The following is an 18,465-nucleotide window of genomic DNA, read 5'->3' as shown; positions in this document are numbered from 1 at the left end:
GCGGTGGCGAACTCCGGTCCTGGAGAGCCGCAGCCCTGCAGAGTTCAGCTCCAACCCTAATTAAAACTCACCTGCCTGTAGCTTTCTAGTAACCCTTCAGACCTTGATTAGCTTGTTAAGGTGTGTTTGATTAGGGTTGAAGCAAAACTCTGCAGGGCTGCGGCTCTCCAGGACTGACGTTCGCCACCCCTGATCTAGTAGATACTTTGTGACCCTGAAACAGGGCAACGAGGTTGAGCCATAGAGATAACGTTTTCCTCGAGAGGTGAGAGGACTGATCTATTCCTTTTAGACATCCTGTGGAACGGTGCCCATTGAATGCATTTGAATTAGATTAACTGACAGAGCTAAGGTAGTGTGATCACAACTCAATATGCATTACATATATATAGGAATATGATGGGATTGTAACTCTACACTGTCACTCTTTTATTGAAAGGTCAATCAAACTGGCATGTGTAAACACATTTAACTTTCCCACATAGGGGCTTTTTGCCCCTCGGATTGTCAAACCCATTGTCCTCATGCACAGCCACCAGCTGAAGGTGTTGACCTACATTAGCAGTGTTTTTAAAGTTACTGGTAGTGATTAAGAAAACAGTTCAGTCCCCTGGGAGCCAATCAGTGCTTGTGTTGCTATCAGTGAAGAGACACTTGTCCCGTGGTGAACCCAACACCAGAGGCCTAGGGATGACGCACATTTACCATTTGCACGTATTACAACGAGCTGGGATTTGATTTCAAATTGTTTGTTCATTTCAAGGTTGAGGTTTTTGGTTTTTGTGAAGCCGTACTCGAACAATACCACACAGACATACAAAGAATCATACGAGGTGAGACACACCTCGCATTGAGACCAAACTGGATGATTTATGATTCTGGGTTTCATGTATATAGGCCAACTGAGAGAGAGCGCACGGAGAGACTGATTAAGACCCGTTTGAGAGAGATCATGATGCAGAAGGACCTGGAGAACGTCACTTCGAAAGAGGTACAAACATCCATTGTGCATATTGTATGCAACCAAGTAAAACCCAACAAAATCTTGATGTTTTAAATAATACCAGTCGATCTTGAGGTTCACATCAAAAATTGGTAACGTATTGAATAATAACTTTTCCCTTCAGATTCGCACGGAGCTAGAGATGCAGATGGTTTGCAACCTGCGGGAGTTCAAGGAGTTCATCGATAATGAGATGATTGTCATCCTGGGCCAGATGGACAGCCCCACAGAGATCTTTGACCACGTCTACTTGGTTGGTCTCCCACCCAGTTGTCTATACTCTTCACTGAAGAGGACTAATCTACTATAGACTTTTAAGACAGGGTTGTCCAGTCCTGCTCCTGGAGGGCCATTAGCCTGCAGAGTTTAGTTGTAACCAGGGTTTGAAATTAACACCCGCCAACCCGCCAAATGCGGGTAAAAATCAGCTGTGGCGGGTAACGCTGTCAAATCACTAGCCAATTTGGCGGGTTACTTTTCGTTAATTATGTTCACTCATTCATTTCTTGGGGAAGTTCGTGCAAGCCAAATCTGTGCAGGTTTAGCGCAAATACTGAACTCGTGAGACATCATGACATTATCTAGTATATTGCAAAAGCTAAACAAAACACACCTATAGAGACGTGCATACGCGACGTGATGAAGTCTGGTTAGACCAATACAGGATTTAGTGCGCGTGCGCATTTAGAGAAACAAAGCCACAGTACTGTTCTGCGTCTCTGAGTAACATGACGTTGTTTTGTTTCTGAATGAATCAACCGTGTAAATGATTCGGTTCAATCGCAATGACTCACTTAACAGTGACTTGCTGCCACCTACTGGCGGTTTTAATTCCACATTTAAAGTATCTTTTCATTTTTTAAATAATTTTAAATATCAGTATTCAACATTTCATGTTTTAAATATCAAAACATTATTTATGCATTTGTAACGGCAGTTTAAAGCATTCCATGTCCCTCTAAGCTGCATTAAAGGGGTCATAAAATAACAAGCGCTACTCTACATTGCTCAAAACTCGTGTTTGAATCGTCAGTGGCAAATTCTTTAAATATGAAAACTTACTTACAGGCTGTGAGTCAGAAGCACCAGACTGTCCTTGCAAAGTTGAAACTGGCCCACTTTACAGTCCTCATCCATCCTTCATAAAATGCGCAGCACACATCTGAATATTTGGGTTGAACTGTTCTGGAACAGTGTTGTAAATACAACTTAACCACTGATTTCTAGTTGTGTCCTCTTTTGGAAGGCCAAACAAAGTAGTTTCGCTTTCACAACGAAACACACAGCGACTCCACAACATGGCGGCGGCGGCAACAACAATACTACAGCGAGAATAAAAGTTAGGCCTTCTTTCTTTGCGTGAACATTTGGGCGGTGTTGTGCAAATCTTCCCACATCGTGACGTAGATATCTGGGGGCGTGTTAGAACGAGGCGTGGTTTAGGTAGGTGTGGTTGACTCTTAACTTTTATAAAGAATATCTCTTTGGATTTGAGACGCAGAAAATATTGAGATATTATTTTTTGTCAATATCGCACACCCCTAGTACTGACAAAATGATTTGCAACGGTTGCTTTGTCAAGCCCAGTGTAGACGGCCTCAAACTGTTGGTGTATTTCTGTCTTTTGGCTAGTAGATGTTATGAATGGCCGGTAACTTAAAAATTTAGTAGCCAAATTGACTGGTGAGTGAAAAAGTTAATTTCAATCCCTGGTTGTAACCCCAATTAAACCTAGCTGTACCAGCTAATCAAGGTCTTCAGGCATACTAGAAACTTTAAGGCAGGTGTGTTGGGGCAAGTTGGAGCTAATCTCTGCAGGACACTGGCCCTCACATAGCAGTTTTGGACACCCCTGCTTCAGGAGTATCAACTATAATGTTCGATTTCTGTTTGTGTTTCCAGGGTTCGGAGTGGAATGCTTCAAATCTTGAGGAGCTCCAGAACAGTGGGTAGGTGACGTTATTATTCCAGGCCTGTCTTTTTAAACAAATACATCCGCTCGGCTGCATGCAGTCATTGTTAATTTTACCACCCCCACTTCCTCAGAGTTCGCTACATCCTGAATGTGACGCGAGAGATTGACAATTTCTTCCCCGGGCTTTTCGAGTACCACAACATCCGAGTGTATGACGAGGAGGCCACAAACCTCTTGGAGTATTGGAATGACACCTATAAGTTCATTTCCAAAGCCAAGTATGTAGAAAGACTGCTTCTGCTTTTGACATTTCAATCCATCCCATGTAAGTGTGCTTTAATGGAACTCTTGTCATCCAGGAAAGCTGGGGTGAAGTGTCTGGTGCACTGTAAGATGGGGGTGAGCCGTTCTGCCTCCACCGTAATAGCATACGCTATGAAGGAGTATGGCTGGGACCTGGAGAGAGCCTTTTACCATGTGAAGGAACGGCGCTCTGTCACCAAACCAAACCCATCCTTCATGAAGCAGCTTGAGGAGTACCAGGGTATCCTGCTAGCCAGGTATGGGCCACGCACATAGAGCCTTAGGTCAGAATGAAGTTCCCTTCATCACACACACCCTTGCCTTTTGAATAAAAAGCCAAAGAATAGACTTACTGACACACATTGACCTTAGGATTTCAAGCAATACTTTTTCTCTAAAAAGAAGGTCAGCAGAGAGCAAGGTTGGAGTTTCCATTGAGTAAATGCTCTTTTGAATTAATGGCGTTGAGTTTCGTCGCCATTGTGATCTAATGCACGTGTATTATGCAGGTCTCTCCACATTCCTTTTGTTGTGCAGCTTTTACTGTCATACTTGCTTTCGTGTTTGTATTCCCATTCACACACCCTTAACTATTTTGTATGTTTAAAAGATCAGTCGCCACCCTCCTAATGCTTCCATCACATCAATGAAAGACATTCATCTGACACTCTTGTGTCTCTTTCTTTCTCTTTTGCTTGCTAATGTTTTCAGCAAACAGAGGCATAACAAGCTGTGGCGTTCCCACTCAGACGGCGATCTGTCACAGGCTCACGAGCCGCTGTGCAAGGCACCACGCTCGCTGGACCGCTCAGACCCTCACAACAACAACAGTCCTCCTTCCATTCAGCAGATGCTGGGCATCGCTGTGATAGAGTCCCTTACCAATCCACAGTCTGCTCCGGGCAACACTCATACCAAACTGGGTGAGTCGCCCTCTAAGCTGGCACATGAAGACCCTATTCTCCCGCCTCGTCCCAGGCAACGAGCGGCCACAGTAGTGCCTGAGCATAATATGGCAAGGAACTCTCGCTTGAACCTCGCAGTGAGCAAGCCTATTGCTCGTCGCCACCTTCCTCCCTCTCTACATGTCCTTTCACCAGAGGAGGGAGAGGGCAATACAACTACAGACCTCGGCGCCCAGTCATCTCACCATGTGCCTGAGCCAAAAGCAGACTGTGTTGAGTTGTCCCCAAACACACCTGATCAAAATTACTCTTATCAAGTGTCACAAACTTTAGAACTATGTCTGGAAAGTGCTGTCGGTAAAGATGAAGGGAATCTGCCTTCTCCAAGCACGCCCGAGGCTGACAGCCCCTCAGGAGCCCCTGCGGCGCCCGGGCTGGACTCCAGTGATGATAACAACAACCCCAACACTGCAGATCTGGGAACAGCAGACGACTTTGTGGATGCTGGCGTGTCCTGCCTCGGCACAGATAGCATTGACTTCTTTAGTGCCAGAGAGAAATTCCTCTGCTTGTCCCAGGATAGTCAGCCCGCTCGCTCGTTTTCTGAAACAACCGCTGTCTGGTCACCTCAATTCAGATGCACCCCACCCTTGGATGATTCCAGTGAGGAAGCTGATGAGGTAAGAGTTGGCCATCACTTCAGAGATCATTGCACTTCCTGATTTGTCATGCTGAAAGATAAATGATAAAACAAATGGGAATGACTCATTTATTAATAACAGTAAATGATACAGGAAGTATGGGCAAGCGACACCAGTACAACACTGCCTTCTGCTGGTCTAATCTAGAATTGCATTTAAAGGGACAGTTCACCCAAAAATGAAATGTAATTTACTTGCCCTCATGACAAAAAGACCGACTTCTGTGGAACACACAAAGACAAAATTTGGGCTTTCAATAAAAAAAACAACAACCTTTATTTCAGTTATCTGAAACTTTGTGTGAGGATTGAATCAAATTTTGAGATGGTATGGTGAAATGCATGCCAAAAAATGTCAATTCTACTGTAGAGTCAGAAGACTAGGGAATATAAAGCAGATCTTTTGGAATTTCTGATCATTTTTTCTGAAAGCTGAAGTATTTTGAAAAAAAAGGGGGCTCTGGACATTTCTTGTTTGTGTGCCATGGAAGACTAAGTTGAATTTGAGACAAAGCAAGGGTACTTAAATGATGACATGATGAATGAACAGTATTTTCATTTTAAGGTGAACTACTCTTTTAATGTGGTAACATTTACGTTAATGTGGTAAGCTCTCTTTGTTGAGAGTGAAATGGAACAATGCAATTACCTCTTGTAATCCAAATTTTTGCATTTCTCCTTCCTAGTGCCACGCCCACTCAGTGACCAATAGCGATGCCGTGCCCCACCTCCCTCACAATGACAACAGCGTGTGTGTGCGTCATATAGTTACTGAACTGGAATCCATATCACACACCTGCAGTCCGCCACTGGCACGCAACTCGCCTCAAACGGCTACACTGCAGGAGGTGGATGAGGAATCGGCTTCGGTTCCTCATTCTCCCCCCGACAGGCCCTCAGGATCCGTGCGCCGGGCCACCGAGCATTTGGAGCTTATACTACGTCAGGGTCAAGAGGTTCCTTCCTCTCGGTCTCCTCTTCCTTCCCCATGTTTGGACTGTTCAGAGCCACACTCCAGTAAGCCAGAGGGCACTGCAGCTCTGACCTGCACTGAGCCCCAGAAGGCTCCAGATGGTAAACTAGATGGCACCAAAGTGCTTGATGATGAGGATTCTGGTATAATCCCTGATCCTTCCTTCTCGGTGTATCTTGAAGGGAGCGTTTCAGTGGAGGCTGACCAGATCACTTTGAACCCCACTCTTGAGCCCAGCTCTGGTTCTTCCTCTCTGTTGTGGCTAGAAGGTGTGACCGAGTTGGAGACAGATGTGGACGACCCGTTGAAGCCCCATGTCCGACTGGCACGTAGCAGTGAGGACTTGCAGAAGATCCAGGAGACTCTTCGAGAGCTCCAGGCCTTTTTATATGAGGCTGGAGGACTGGGGTTGTGCACTGGACAAGTTGAGGAGGACCAGTCACCTGAGGACAAGCAGGACTTGATAGATGGGGAGCAGCGATTGGAGCCCAAAGCACCTGCGATGTGGCAGAGAGCCATGGAAATCGAGGCCCGTATCAGACAGGCTGGACTCACACCTCCTTCGCTCATGAAACGCTCTGCCTCACTCGCTAAACTGGACAGGCTAGAGCTATCTACTAATGACTTGAGCGACTGGGACTTCCACCCGGCCACCACAGGGTTTCATCAACCCTCCTCTTCCTCTTTATCCACCTTTGACTCCTTGCCACTGACCCACAGCCACGATGACGCCCATAAAAAGCAGCGCGTTCTACCTCAGAGCCCTTCCGCCCCTGAATCTGCCGTTCAGGTGGGCAGGACTGAAGGCTCCGCCCACCTCTCACCCTCATGCCCACAGCAGACTCAAGTGGGTGGAGCCAGTCCCCCTGAACACACCCCTGTCCAGCCCACCGTTTCGGTATCCACGCGACAACAACATGTGAAGACTCAACCCGTTCGTCGTTTCCGCAAAGCGTCGGACAAGAAAAAAACAGTCACTGTTTTGTACAACACCATGTGACCATGAACTTTCACACGCTGGTTTTAACAGGTGTGAAGGACTATCTCAGACTGCAACCAATTCAAGTTTCATTCAGTGAAGTCTAAGCTAAATTTGTTGCTAAATGCATTTTTGTATGCTAAAATGTATGCTACTGTAGGTGAGAATGAGGGCATGTGTGAGCGAGTGAGTCTACATCAGTTTTGTGTTCAGAATCTTTCAGGTAGCAACTCAAACAAGGGGGTTGTTTCTTAAAACATGCACTTTACTCTTGTTTTTCTTTTTTTATTGTTTTTTTTTTTAGATAGCATTTTTATTTGAAGATTTTTTGCACTGTGTTGAGCGGTAGAATTGACTGTCTGAAAGCATGATTCTGTTTGAAACCAAGGTAAACTTGATAAACCTTTTTTTAATCCTGTGCTTTAGCTGTGACTGTTATAAAATAAAACTGCACTATTTTAATTATTTACCAGTGGCTATTATGTTTGAATATTCTCATCATAGTACCTGCGCCGACTGACTCTGATTAATATTATTCACTGGGGTTGACTCATCACATAGCCAAAGCTTCCTCTATACTGCTGATTCATACTGGAAATGGCACAGTGATGCTTAAAACACTCCCCCGATAGTCCCAAAATAATCATGGGAATGAAGGTGTTTGAAGCATTTTGCTGACAAAAAGCTATTTCAAATTGTTTGAACCTCCTGGTGGAAAATTTCACCTGTAATTTTTAAAAGCGACTACATATTTAGCAGGCCTAGGTGATGAACACAACACAAATTATTATGTAGTTATCTGTCATTTAGCAGTCTTTTGTTTTTAGTGATGCATGCTAATCACTGATAACTAAACTATTAAACATGAAATAAAAATAAAGCTAAATGAAATTAATGAAAATGAAAATAAAAGCTTGTGTGTCTGTATATATTACAAACAGAACTATAGCTGTACCATGATAATGCCATGGTGGTTCAAGGTATTTAAAAAAAAAAAAACATGCTATATGCAAAGTTAATGACGCTCATTCACAACGCTTGAAAATTCATGTTAATTTAGATACCCTTTATTCTGAATGCCTTTAAGTTACAAATGTGAACAATATATTTCAGTCACATACAAACACAACAGCAGCACTCCACACAAACCACAGCATCAACCAAAGTCAAATTAAAAAAAGGTTAAATATAAATAATGCTCTTATAATGTTTTACTAAAACGTGGAGTCATATCAAGCATTTCTTAATGACTGAACCCAGCATTCACGAGTCGCACAATCATAAGATCAAACCTACGTGTTTATTAGGAGCTCTGTCTCCAGACACCTTCATCAGATCCGTTTCCTTTGAAAATAACTAAGTAACGTGATTAGTTACTTTTTTAGGGAGTAACGCAATATTGTAATGCATTACTTTTAAAAGTAACTTTCCCCAACACTGGTTAGGGTGTGGTTGAACCTTCAAGCTCCACTGATTATGTCCAGGGAGGTGGAGCTGGATGCTAAGCTAGACTCATTGGCTCTGCAGGGAGCACCTTCTCTAATAGTGTGAACACCAAAAGCAAAGCTAATATTTGCATCGCGTTACTTGCTCTAGATTATTTGCGGGATGTTTTCGCATCACTTGGGTAAAAAAAAAACAATAGAAGCCGTTGCGCTATGGGCGTCCCAAATTTGAATCCCAACTCATGGACCTTTCCCGATCCCACCCCCAAATCTTTCTCCTATTTCGCTTCCTGGCATTACTACTGTCCTATCAGAATAAAGGCAAAAACGGCAAAAATAAATCTTATAAACATAAATAAATAAATAAAGATAATTTTGTTACAACCGGACGTATCAACAAGCTCTTCTCTGATTGGATTACACGACAATGCATCATGCGAATTTTCCTCTCGAGTTAAAATTTTTAAACTTGCGCGTGATTAAGGCGAATAATGCGTGTTCAAAGCAAGCGTATTGCCCAATTCGCATCATTTGCGTCGGCCGGCACAAATTCGTGTCTATTCATGTCTTTGCATTGACCTTGAATGTAATTTACTTGTAGATTATGTAGATTAGCTTTTGGTCTGCACACAACATTAAACTTCCATGACAAGCAGTTGTCGAAAATGGAAAATTGAGCACCACTGGTCCCCTGTACCGTATTTTTCCATAATTGCCACCTACTTTCAGAGAGAAAATAGGCATTTTCATTTAACCCATCTTTTTTCATATTGGTCGGAACAGACAAATTGTGACCCTGCACCACAAAACCAGTCTTAAGTCGCTGGGGTATATTTGTAGCAATAGCCAAAAATACATTGTATGGGTCAAAATTATTGATTTTTCTTTTATGCCAAAAATCATTAGGATATTAAGTAAAGATCATGTTCCATGAAGATATTTTGTAAATTTCCTACCGTAAATATCAAAACTTACATTTTGATTAGTAATATGCATTGCTAAGGACTTCATTTGGACAACTTTAAAGCAGATTTTCTCAATATTTTGATTTTTTTGCACCCTCAGATTCCAGATATTCAAATAGTTGTATCTCGACCAAATATTGTCCTATCCTAACAAACCATACATCAATGGAAAGCTTTTTATTCAGCTTTCAGATGATGTATAAATCTCAATTTTGAAAAATTGACACTTAAGACTTCTCAAGAATTTTCATGCCAAACATTCATGCTAGTGCGAACAGGTCTTTGAAATCAAATAGGAAAACATTTTCTTAAAACCCTCCTGTATGAGATCCTCAAAGTTTAGTGATTAATGAAATGGCATTAACCAAAAGTTGTTATTAAGCAACTTTGGTTGCATAATGGAAGTGTCAGTTTCACAAATCTTTACGTTTTTCTTCTACGTTTTTGTGAATGCAGCATTCCCATCAAGATCGATGGAGCTGTGATCGATAAACTCTTGTGTGAGTTTAATGCCCTCACACATTCTGTTAGGAGACGTCATGGCTCCTCAATCCAAGTGCAGTGAATCTGATGTGTATTAGCAACCAAAATGAAAGTTCGTCTATAATTCAAAACTAAAAAAGTGACAAGATTCCCCCAGAACTCACACCTGCGGGTGAGTATGCAAGAACTCTGGGCGAGTGCTCGGATGATGGCTTTTAGAAACGACGCCAAGGTACGCAGTGTGGATTGTCTCAGTCATAAATGCACATTCACACATTAAGAGACCAGACCGGTGCTGATCAGTCAGTGGATTGTCATGAGTTTAGTAGTTTGTGTTTGTAAACTTGCAGTGAAGACAGAGGTTTCTCTGTGATTCTGAACGACTCATTTGAGACTGGACCAGAGATCGGCCCATTTTATCCAGTTCTTTGGAAGAAGAGGGTGGGGCCTTTGGGAACGGCCAACGTAGTTGGTTCCAGATCCCTAGACATGCTCTCCCACCCCTCAGTTCCCACTAACCCCGTCACTTCTCCATGAGTGACAGCTGAATGATACGCTGCAGTTCCTCTTCCTCTTGTCTTTGACGTAGCTCTGCCTCTTCCTGTTCACGGGCGGACAGTGCCATGGCTAGACGTAGCTGCTCATCGTAGCTGTGCAGTGGCTTATTGGTCGGTGTGCTGCGAGGGCTCTCCACAGGGCTGGGTTTGTGCTGTGGGGTTCTGGGTAATGGAGAAGAAAAGCAGTGACTGAGACTTCTACTAACAGAACATTGTCTTTTTGACAACAATAAAATCAGCAATTTAAAGGAACACTCCACTATTTTTGAAAATAGTCTCATTTTCCAACTCCCCTAGAGTTAAACAGTTGAGTTTTACCGTTTTCGAATCCATTCAGCCGATCTCCGGGTCTGGCGGTAGCACTTTTAGCTGTAGCTTAGCATAGATCATTGAATCTGATTAGACCGTTAGCATCTCGTTCAAAAATGACCAAAGAGTTTCTATATTTTTCCTATTTAAAACTTGACTCTTCTGTAGTTACATCGTGTTCTAAGACCGACGGAAAATTAAAAGTTGCGATTTTCTAGTCCTTGATTATTACGCCGGAATGAGAGTATAGTTCCTAGTCATATTTTCTATTTTCCGTCGGTCTTAGAACACGATGTAACTACAGAAGAATGTATCTATGCTAATCTATGTAGCTTAGCATAGATACATTCAATGATCTATGCTAAGCTACAGCTAAAAGTGCTACCGCCAGACCCGGAGATCGGCTGAATGGATTCGAAAACGGTAAAACTCAACTGTTTAACTCTAGGGGAGTTGGAAAATGAGCCTATTTTCAAAAATAGTGGAGTGTTCCTTTAAGTATGGATTTATTACAATTTAAAATATCTGGTTTTCATTTTAATTTATTTTAAAATGTAATTTATTTCTGTGATGCCAAAGCTACCTTTCAGCATCATTACTCCAGTCTTCAGTGTCACATGATCCTTCAGAAATCATTCTAATGTGCTGAATTTATGCTCAAGAAACATTTCTTATAATTATCAATTGTTCTGCTTAATATTTTTGTGAAAACCTTTGCGGTTTCTTTGATGTATATGAAGTTCAAAGGAACAGGATTTATTTAAAATATAATTTTTTTTATCATTATTAATGTCTTATTATCTGTGCGGTTGTCCTGTCCTAAAACTGAAACCTTAAAGAATAATGACATGAATAATGACTGTTTTGGATTCATCTCGGCTGCCACAGACAGCGCATCTCTGCCTGCTTTAAAACTCCATGAAGAGCAAACGAAGGTGAGGAGTGAGAGATGAAAACCCTAGTGAATTTCTATGAGCTTCACTGAGGCTGTGTATTGACCGTCAAGCCTGTGTCAATAGCTCCAGTAAATGTGATGAGAGTGTGACACTGTCCTTGCCTATTGTGGGTGAGATGTGACTACAGGAGACAGTAGAAGCGGAATACTGACTGCAGACCTTTCGTGCCGGCTGGGGTCACAGGACAGAGAGTGTGTTCCTGGCTTACTGTTGGTCAAAGCCTCCCAGATCGTCACCTGTGAGGGAAGCAGAGAGATCAGGTATGTGTAAAAAAAGTCTCACACCATGTTTCATGCACCAGATGAGACATGTTAAACCGACAAATGATATTAATTGTATTTCTTTCATGTTAATCTGGGTTTTTGTCCTAACCAGGAGCTGCAGGGCTGTCATAACACGAAATATGGCTGCTGTAGGGTACTGCAGGGATGATGTATTATTGTAGGAATAAACTCGGAAACAACCATTTAAGCACTTAAGCTCCCACTGTCCTGAAGTCAATAAGTGTTTTGGTTAAATGCTTGAAATACGGTCTGTGGTTAACACAAACTCAAACGTTTTATTCTTAAACAAAAAATAAAGTGATACCACATTCATGATTTCTTTAAAGATTTTTCTTGTCTTGAAAAGGTGGATGCTAACAAGCAGCTAAATGGGACTACAGTGTTTGTTGGGATGGAACAGGCAAACTCATCTACTCACTAGCCCACTTTCACAGTCTTGTTGTGTTTATAATTGTGCAAAAGACTGAAAGAGTTGAAGGAATCTTAAATGGTGGCAACATTGTAGTTCGTTTATAACCTACGTTTAGCTTTTAGCTTCTGGTGATTGTAATTAGTCTTCAAAATTCAAAAACTGATGAACAAAAAGTGTAAGAAACAAACTTGTATTGGACACAGGGCTTCCTTTCTGCAATTATTCATAATTCAAAAGCTACTTGAGGTAAAGAAGCTGCATTAAATAATGTTCTGTTAATTAATTTGCCTTATAGTGACTTTGAATACCCAACAAAATCTGGCTCCACATAGCTTCATTCATCAAAACACATTCATTCATCATTTTTGGATTCAGTAAGGACAGAAAGATTTTTTGATGCCATGTGGTTTCAAGTCACAAATCAAATATGTGCATCTGTTAACATGCAAGTGTGTGACTGCATCTCAGACCTGGTCATATTCTGATCCAGCCTCTATCAGGCTCTGCTGGATGGCATACTGTAGCAGATCATCTTCCTCTTCTCTAATGTTCCCCCTCTGGTTTCCTCCTAAAATGCTGTAGCCTCGGGGAGCCTCAAACACACAAGGTGGGATCTCTCCTCCGCGACACGAGTCTGATTTATACACAAACACACATTCATGAATCCCAGTGCAGATTACTGTAGTCAAATGTATTGATCAACAGATCTGAGTTACATCTGTACTACAGGCAGCGCTATAAGGAATGCGATCATTAAACATTTATCCGATCAATTCCTCTCTGGCCATTAAAAATGGCAAGTGCTTTGTCTGAACACTGTATTACTTTGTAACACCATAATTTTTCAATCTGATCATCATCTTAAATGGTTTCTAACAATTACACTTCCCTGCAGGTTAAAGGCAGGTTGATTCTTACTTGTGGAGCTGGAGCTGGACACGCTGGAAGAGTCGCTGCCTGGAGATGGAGTCTCTGTACTGGGGCTGTCCTTCTGTCCGTCCCCTTCTGCATCCACTCGGGGCAAACCACCCTCTTCACAACCATTTAGGTTCCCAAAGGTGATGCGAGCATTCAGGATGTGGTAGATGGGAATTTCTGTGGTGAGATGTTATTTTTGCATTAGCCCAATTTTTCTCAAAATTACTCACCCTCAGGCCATCCAAGATGTAGATGGGTTTGTTTCTTCATCAGAACAGGTTTGGAGAAATATAGTATTACTTGCTCACCAATGGATTCTCTGCAGAATGGGTGCCGTCAGAATGAGAGTCCAAACAGCTGATAATAACATCCCAGTAATCCATTAGCAATCCACACACTCCAGTCCATCAATTAATGTCTTGTGATGCGAAAAGCTATGTGTTTATAAGAAACAAATCCATCATTAAGGCACTTTAACGTTGCTTCTGGCCAAAATACTAGTCCATAATCCATAATAACGCTTCCAGTGGAAAAAGTCCATCTCACATCCTTTCACATCAAAATCCACCCACATATTTGTTTAGAACTGTTTTTGCTTGTAAACAGTGCTTGAACTGTGCATATTTCTCTCCTGATTTTTCCTGAACTTTTTCAAAGCAATATTATGGATAGAGGATTCATATTTTAGCCAAAAGCAATTGTCTGAAGAAAAAAAAACACTTAAGAATGGATTTGTTCTTACAAACATGTAGCTTTTCATTTCACATATCATTAATTGATGCACTGGAATCATGTGGATTTCTAGTGGTTACTGTAAAGTTTTTATCAGCTGTTTGGACTCTCATTCTGATGGCATCCATTCACTGCAGAGGATCCATTGGTGAGCAAGTGATGTAAAGCTAAATTTCGTCAAATCTGTTCTGATGGAGAAACAAAATCATCTACATCTTGGATGGCCTGAGGGTGATTACATTTTTCATTTTTGGGTGAACTTTTCTTTTAAACGTCTGTGACTGTAACCTAGCCATACTTTGAAGACAAATTTGCTAAAACATGTTAAAAATCTGGCAATTTTATAATTTTTAGACACATAGTTCCTTCTCAGTAGTTTCTTTTCCTCTCTCTCTCTCTTACCTATTTTGATGGGGAAGCCAGGAGGCAAGCGCAAGGTGATGAAGTCCCTAAGCTTGGCGAACAGTGCATTGGAGATGGCCATGAGTTCGATGATAGGAGCCACCTGCTCCGACAGAGATAAAGGGTGTGATTCACACAACCACATCTTGGCTTTGAACCTGGGGAAAAAACATACTGTACAAATAAGACACCTGTGTGACCTCATACAGTCTTAGCAGTTACGTTTCCCATGTCAATTGGTGTCCAGAAAAAAAGCAACGTAATCTCTTATGCCTTTCAAGTGGAGCAGTGTTTTTATGTAGTATTTATTGTATACTATTATATTATAGTATTTATGTATATTTTGACATTGCTTTTATTTTTATATTCTCAGTTTTCATTTTAATTTTTAAGTACATTTGTTATGTGCTTTTGTAATTTTTGTTAGTTTGTGTTATATGTCATATATTCCTGTATATAGATATATTTCTATATAGCTTTTTTTATTTTAATAATTTGAATATTTCATCTTATTTACTAAAGTGATAAACATTTAGTTTTGATACCATGTATAAATAAGGGATGGAAATTATCAATTTTCATCATATTAAATTCAGATATATTTATTTAGGTTTATCATTCACAATATAATGATTATTTTTTGTTTAGGCTACTTCCGTGTTGTTTCCAACTTGAAAGCTTCCCAGGTGCACTTGAAGGCAGCATCAGAAAACTATTTGAAGAGGAACACAACACATCTCATCATTAATGGTTTTATTTGGGTAAGTACCATTATTACTTTTGTATATAGTTGCATGGCTATTTATTTTGATAAGACTCTTTGAGGAGAGACAAGAAGCGAATGGAGAGGGGAGAGTGAAATGGGATCAGGAAAGATCATGATCCAGATTGTGAACTCTTTTTACAATAAGCAACCGCTCAGCACGTGATACAAACTGCATAGCAATATGAAAGAACCATTTTATTTAGAATGTGTCTCAAAATGAAAATGAAAGCAGTGTTAGATTGATACACTACCTTTGTGTTTTGGTGGTGAGGTGACCGGGCTGGCCGATGTCTCTCTGAGTCATGTTGGGATTAAAGTACTCCTCTGCCGTCACGGCGAAAGGGTTCGTTGCAGGGCATGATATCTGAGTCACCATAGTGTGCTATAAAACACACACACACACACACATACACACACACTTTATTTTGAGGCTACAGAAGTGACAAAATACTAGAAAAGCTCTTTAGGTGTCTTGATGATAAATTAAGAAATTTTTGACAGGCTCCGTTCACTCACTCCGTTGTTAGGCCCCATGTGCTGTTCAGCGATACCCAGGAAGGATTGCAGAGGAGTCTTGGCGCCTGAGACACAAGCACAACACACAGCAGGTCACATTACAGAAGACGTGCACAATCCCAAGGATTTGCATTACATCACAGTAACCATAGACAAGACAAAGATGCTGTTTGTTTGGGAATAATTTGAGTGGGCATAGAAATACTGAATCATCATATTCACTACAACATGCCCACCAATACACACGCTCATTGTGTTTTGTAAAAAAAAAAAAAAAACAGAATTTATTTATCTATATTTTTGTCCTTAAATCTGCATTTTTATCCTTATGCTCACCAAGATTTGCATTTATTTGATAAAAAACACAGTAAAAACAGTAATATTATTAGATATCTATTTTCTATTTTAATATATTTTAAAGTTATTTATTTCTGTGATGCAAAGCTGAATTTTCAGCAGCCATTACTCCAGTCTTCAGTGTCAAATGATTCTTCAGAAATCTTTCATATATGCTGATTTGCTGCTGAAGAAACATCTTATTATTATCAATGTTGAAAACAGTTGTGCTAATTAATGTTTGTGGAAACCGTGATGCACTTTTTTTCAGGGTTCTGTGATGAAAAGTTAATTATTTTTTTTTTTTAGAATATTGAAAAGATCAGGATTTATTGGAAATATGAACCTTTTGGCCCATAATACGTCTTTATTGTCACTTATAATCAATTTAATGCATTTCTTCTGAATAAAAGTAGTAATATTTTTTTTTTTAAATCTTATTGACCCCAAATATATCTCAGTGTCAATGTGGGCATGTAAAGATTTTGATCTGAGACACAAACTGGTCAGTCAAACGTACCTTTGGGTTTCGTTTTGTGCTGGTCGGTGAGATGGTCAGTACGTGTTCGTGTGATCAGCTCAACGTTAGAAGCACAGTAAACCTGAAGCAAAGACATGAGAACATGAGTTTAGTTCACTCTGTTTTTATAATTTGTTTGTTAATCTGCCACATTATATTCCTGACAGAAATACAACACTCACTCATCCCACACGAGAAATGCTGTTCAAATTATGGAGAACCTTAAAGCAGTGTTAGAATTTTCTGAGTATTACAGTGAAATGCTCATATTGCATCTAAAACTCCCTCTACATGATTGTAGTGTAGACAGTTTAGCCGGTTGAAATGGGAGCGGTCTAGTTTTGTCATGTCGCCTCTCTTCCAGTATATAACGGGTGTAACCGAAAATTGTTTCACAGCAATTGGTTCCTTTCCAATCAGGTCAACAGATGAAAAAATTGCAACTGTGTAACGCTATGCGCATCAAGGCATAAGTGCATGAATATTAATTGGGTCACAGAGTCGTTGCTTGGTAACCTTCCAGGAGTGTCCTGTCAAGTACCTTAATTAATATTCATGAGCCAAGCCTTCACCCAAAGTCAGATTTGTCAATTTGCCAGCTAATTAACACACACTTTAACAGCCTTCCTATTAGCCAAGGATAACTGTCAAGATAAATAAAGACATTCAGCTTGAAAAAGCTTTATCATCTAAGGTGTTTCATTCTTTTTCTAAATTCTGTAGTGATTCTTGAATTTAATTCTTCCATGCCTGTTCGTTTATATAAAAGTGAAATCAAATTTATTTGTAGAGCGCTTTTCACAATACATATTGTTTCAAAGAAGCTTTATAGAAAATCATGATGTTAATGTTTATAATATCTTAATATCTCAATGCCTTATAGTCACATTTAGCAGATTAGAGCTGGGTGATAATATAGTTTACATTTTGCAATAATGCAAGAAATCAAGCAATTGAGATATGCTGTTACACTTTATTTTGATAGTCCACTTTAGACATTCTACTAACAATAAGTAACTTTGCAACTACATGTCAACTAGGCTAATTCTCATTCATTTGCAACTATATGTCTACTAACTCTCAGAGTAGACTGTTAGGTTAGGTTTAGGGTTAGCAGAATAAGTTGACATATACTTGCAAAGTTTCTCATAGTATGTTGTATGTTGTGGACTCATCAAAATAAAGTGTTAGAAGATATTAAGCAGACAGTCTACTAATACTCTAATGACTACTAGTTGACATGTAGTCAACTAGCGTGAGCCCAGAATTAAGTTCTATTTCACATATTCTTGCTCTTGAACACATAAATACACTTTGCCAATTTGAACATTAAAGCAATTTTAAAGCATTCAAAAGTCTGAAAATGCATCTATTTAGCATTTTTCTTATTTTAATATATCTCATTATAAATTGTATTATCTGCACAACTTTTAGTGACAAGTTTTAAACACAAATTTTCAATATGGTCTCAGACATTTGTATTCTACTGACTGTTATATTGTGACATATGCCGTACCTTTGCTTCGTACCCATTCACCACCTCCGTTTTCTCACTACGCCAGCCAAGAATGCCCGTTTTATTCCTGTAGAGACATTCGGGCATGTTACCAGGTTTCCAGCATGCCGTACAAACAGAGGTGAGTCCAATATCACACATTTTATGATAAAGCTTAGCCCAAAAATGCTGGCTCACACTCTCAGCTTCACAGTAAAGCCACAATAAAGGGTTACGATGCCCTTGCTTTTGAACATTTTAATTGGCGACAATGACTTGCCAATTGTTATTAAAGGGGTCCTATTATGCTTTTTCACTTTTTTAATTTTAGTCAATGTGTAGTGTGTATGTTTGGGCATAAAAAAGATCTACAAAGTTACAACAAATCTCAAAGTCCACTCCAAAGGGAGAAAAAATCCCTTTTCAAGAACTACAACGAACGGCTCATTTGGACTACAGCGTTGGTTTCCGGGCTTTGTGATGTCACAAAGTGACCCATTAGAATATCATTAAAATAATTCCCGCCTACAGAAATTCGAATGGTTGGGGGGTGGGGAGGGGCGAGGTCGTGGTTAGAACGCTTGGTTGAGT

The 18,465-nt window shown here is 40.3% G+C and overlaps 2 protein-coding genes across 5 annotated transcripts in view; one reads left to right on the top strand and one right to left on the bottom strand.

Moving 5' to 3' along the window:
• LOC107669738 (protein phosphatase Slingshot homolog 2-like) overlaps positions 1–7,240 on the top strand; it is a 31,050-nt gene extending 23,810 nt beyond the window's left edge. For all 4 annotated transcript variants that reach the window (XM_016462119.1, XM_016462117.1, XM_016462116.1 and 1 more), the window contains 7 exons: positions 898–991; positions 1,128–1,256; positions 2,906–2,952; positions 3,050–3,196; positions 3,278–3,478; positions 3,933–4,806; positions 5,513–7,240. In XM_016462119.1, coding sequence (XP_016317605.1) covers positions 898–991; positions 1,128–1,256; positions 2,906–2,952; positions 3,050–3,196; positions 3,278–3,478; positions 3,933–4,806; positions 5,513–6,799 — 2,779 coding nt within the window. In that variant the 3' untranslated portion in view covers positions 6,800–7,240. The remainder of the gene's footprint in view (positions 1–897; positions 992–1,127; positions 1,257–2,905; positions 2,953–3,049; positions 3,197–3,277; positions 3,479–3,932; positions 4,807–5,512) is intronic.
• Positions 7,241–9,457: 2,217 nt separating this feature from the next.
• LOC107669714 (ankyrin repeat domain-containing protein 13B-like) overlaps positions 9,458–18,465 on the bottom strand; it is a 31,253-nt gene continuing 22,245 nt past the window's right edge. The window contains exons 8-15 of the mRNA XM_016462083.1: positions 16,380–16,461; positions 15,524–15,588; positions 15,259–15,389; positions 14,242–14,399; positions 13,108–13,284; positions 12,660–12,823; positions 11,653–11,729; positions 9,458–10,390 (exon numbers count right to left, since the gene is read on the bottom strand). Of these exons, the coding sequence (XP_016317569.1) occupies positions 10,195–10,390; positions 11,653–11,729; positions 12,660–12,823; positions 13,108–13,284; positions 14,242–14,399; positions 15,259–15,389; positions 15,524–15,588; positions 16,380–16,461 (1,050 nt within the window). The 3' untranslated portion in view covers positions 9,458–10,194. The remainder of the gene's footprint in view (positions 10,391–11,652; positions 11,730–12,659; positions 12,824–13,107; positions 13,285–14,241; positions 14,400–15,258; positions 15,390–15,523; positions 15,589–16,379; positions 16,462–18,465) is intronic.

Source organism: Sinocyclocheilus anshuiensis, unplaced genomic scaffold (assembly GCF_001515605.1).
Source record: "Sinocyclocheilus anshuiensis isolate Anshui unplaced genomic scaffold, SAMN03320099.WGS_v1.1 scaffold684, whole genome shotgun sequence".
NCBI classification, from domain to species: Eukaryota; Metazoa; Chordata; class Actinopteri; order Cypriniformes; family Cyprinidae; genus Sinocyclocheilus; species Sinocyclocheilus anshuiensis.
The sequence above is the reverse complement of the archived record's forward strand: the minus strand, read 5'-3'. Positions and strand labels throughout refer to the sequence as shown.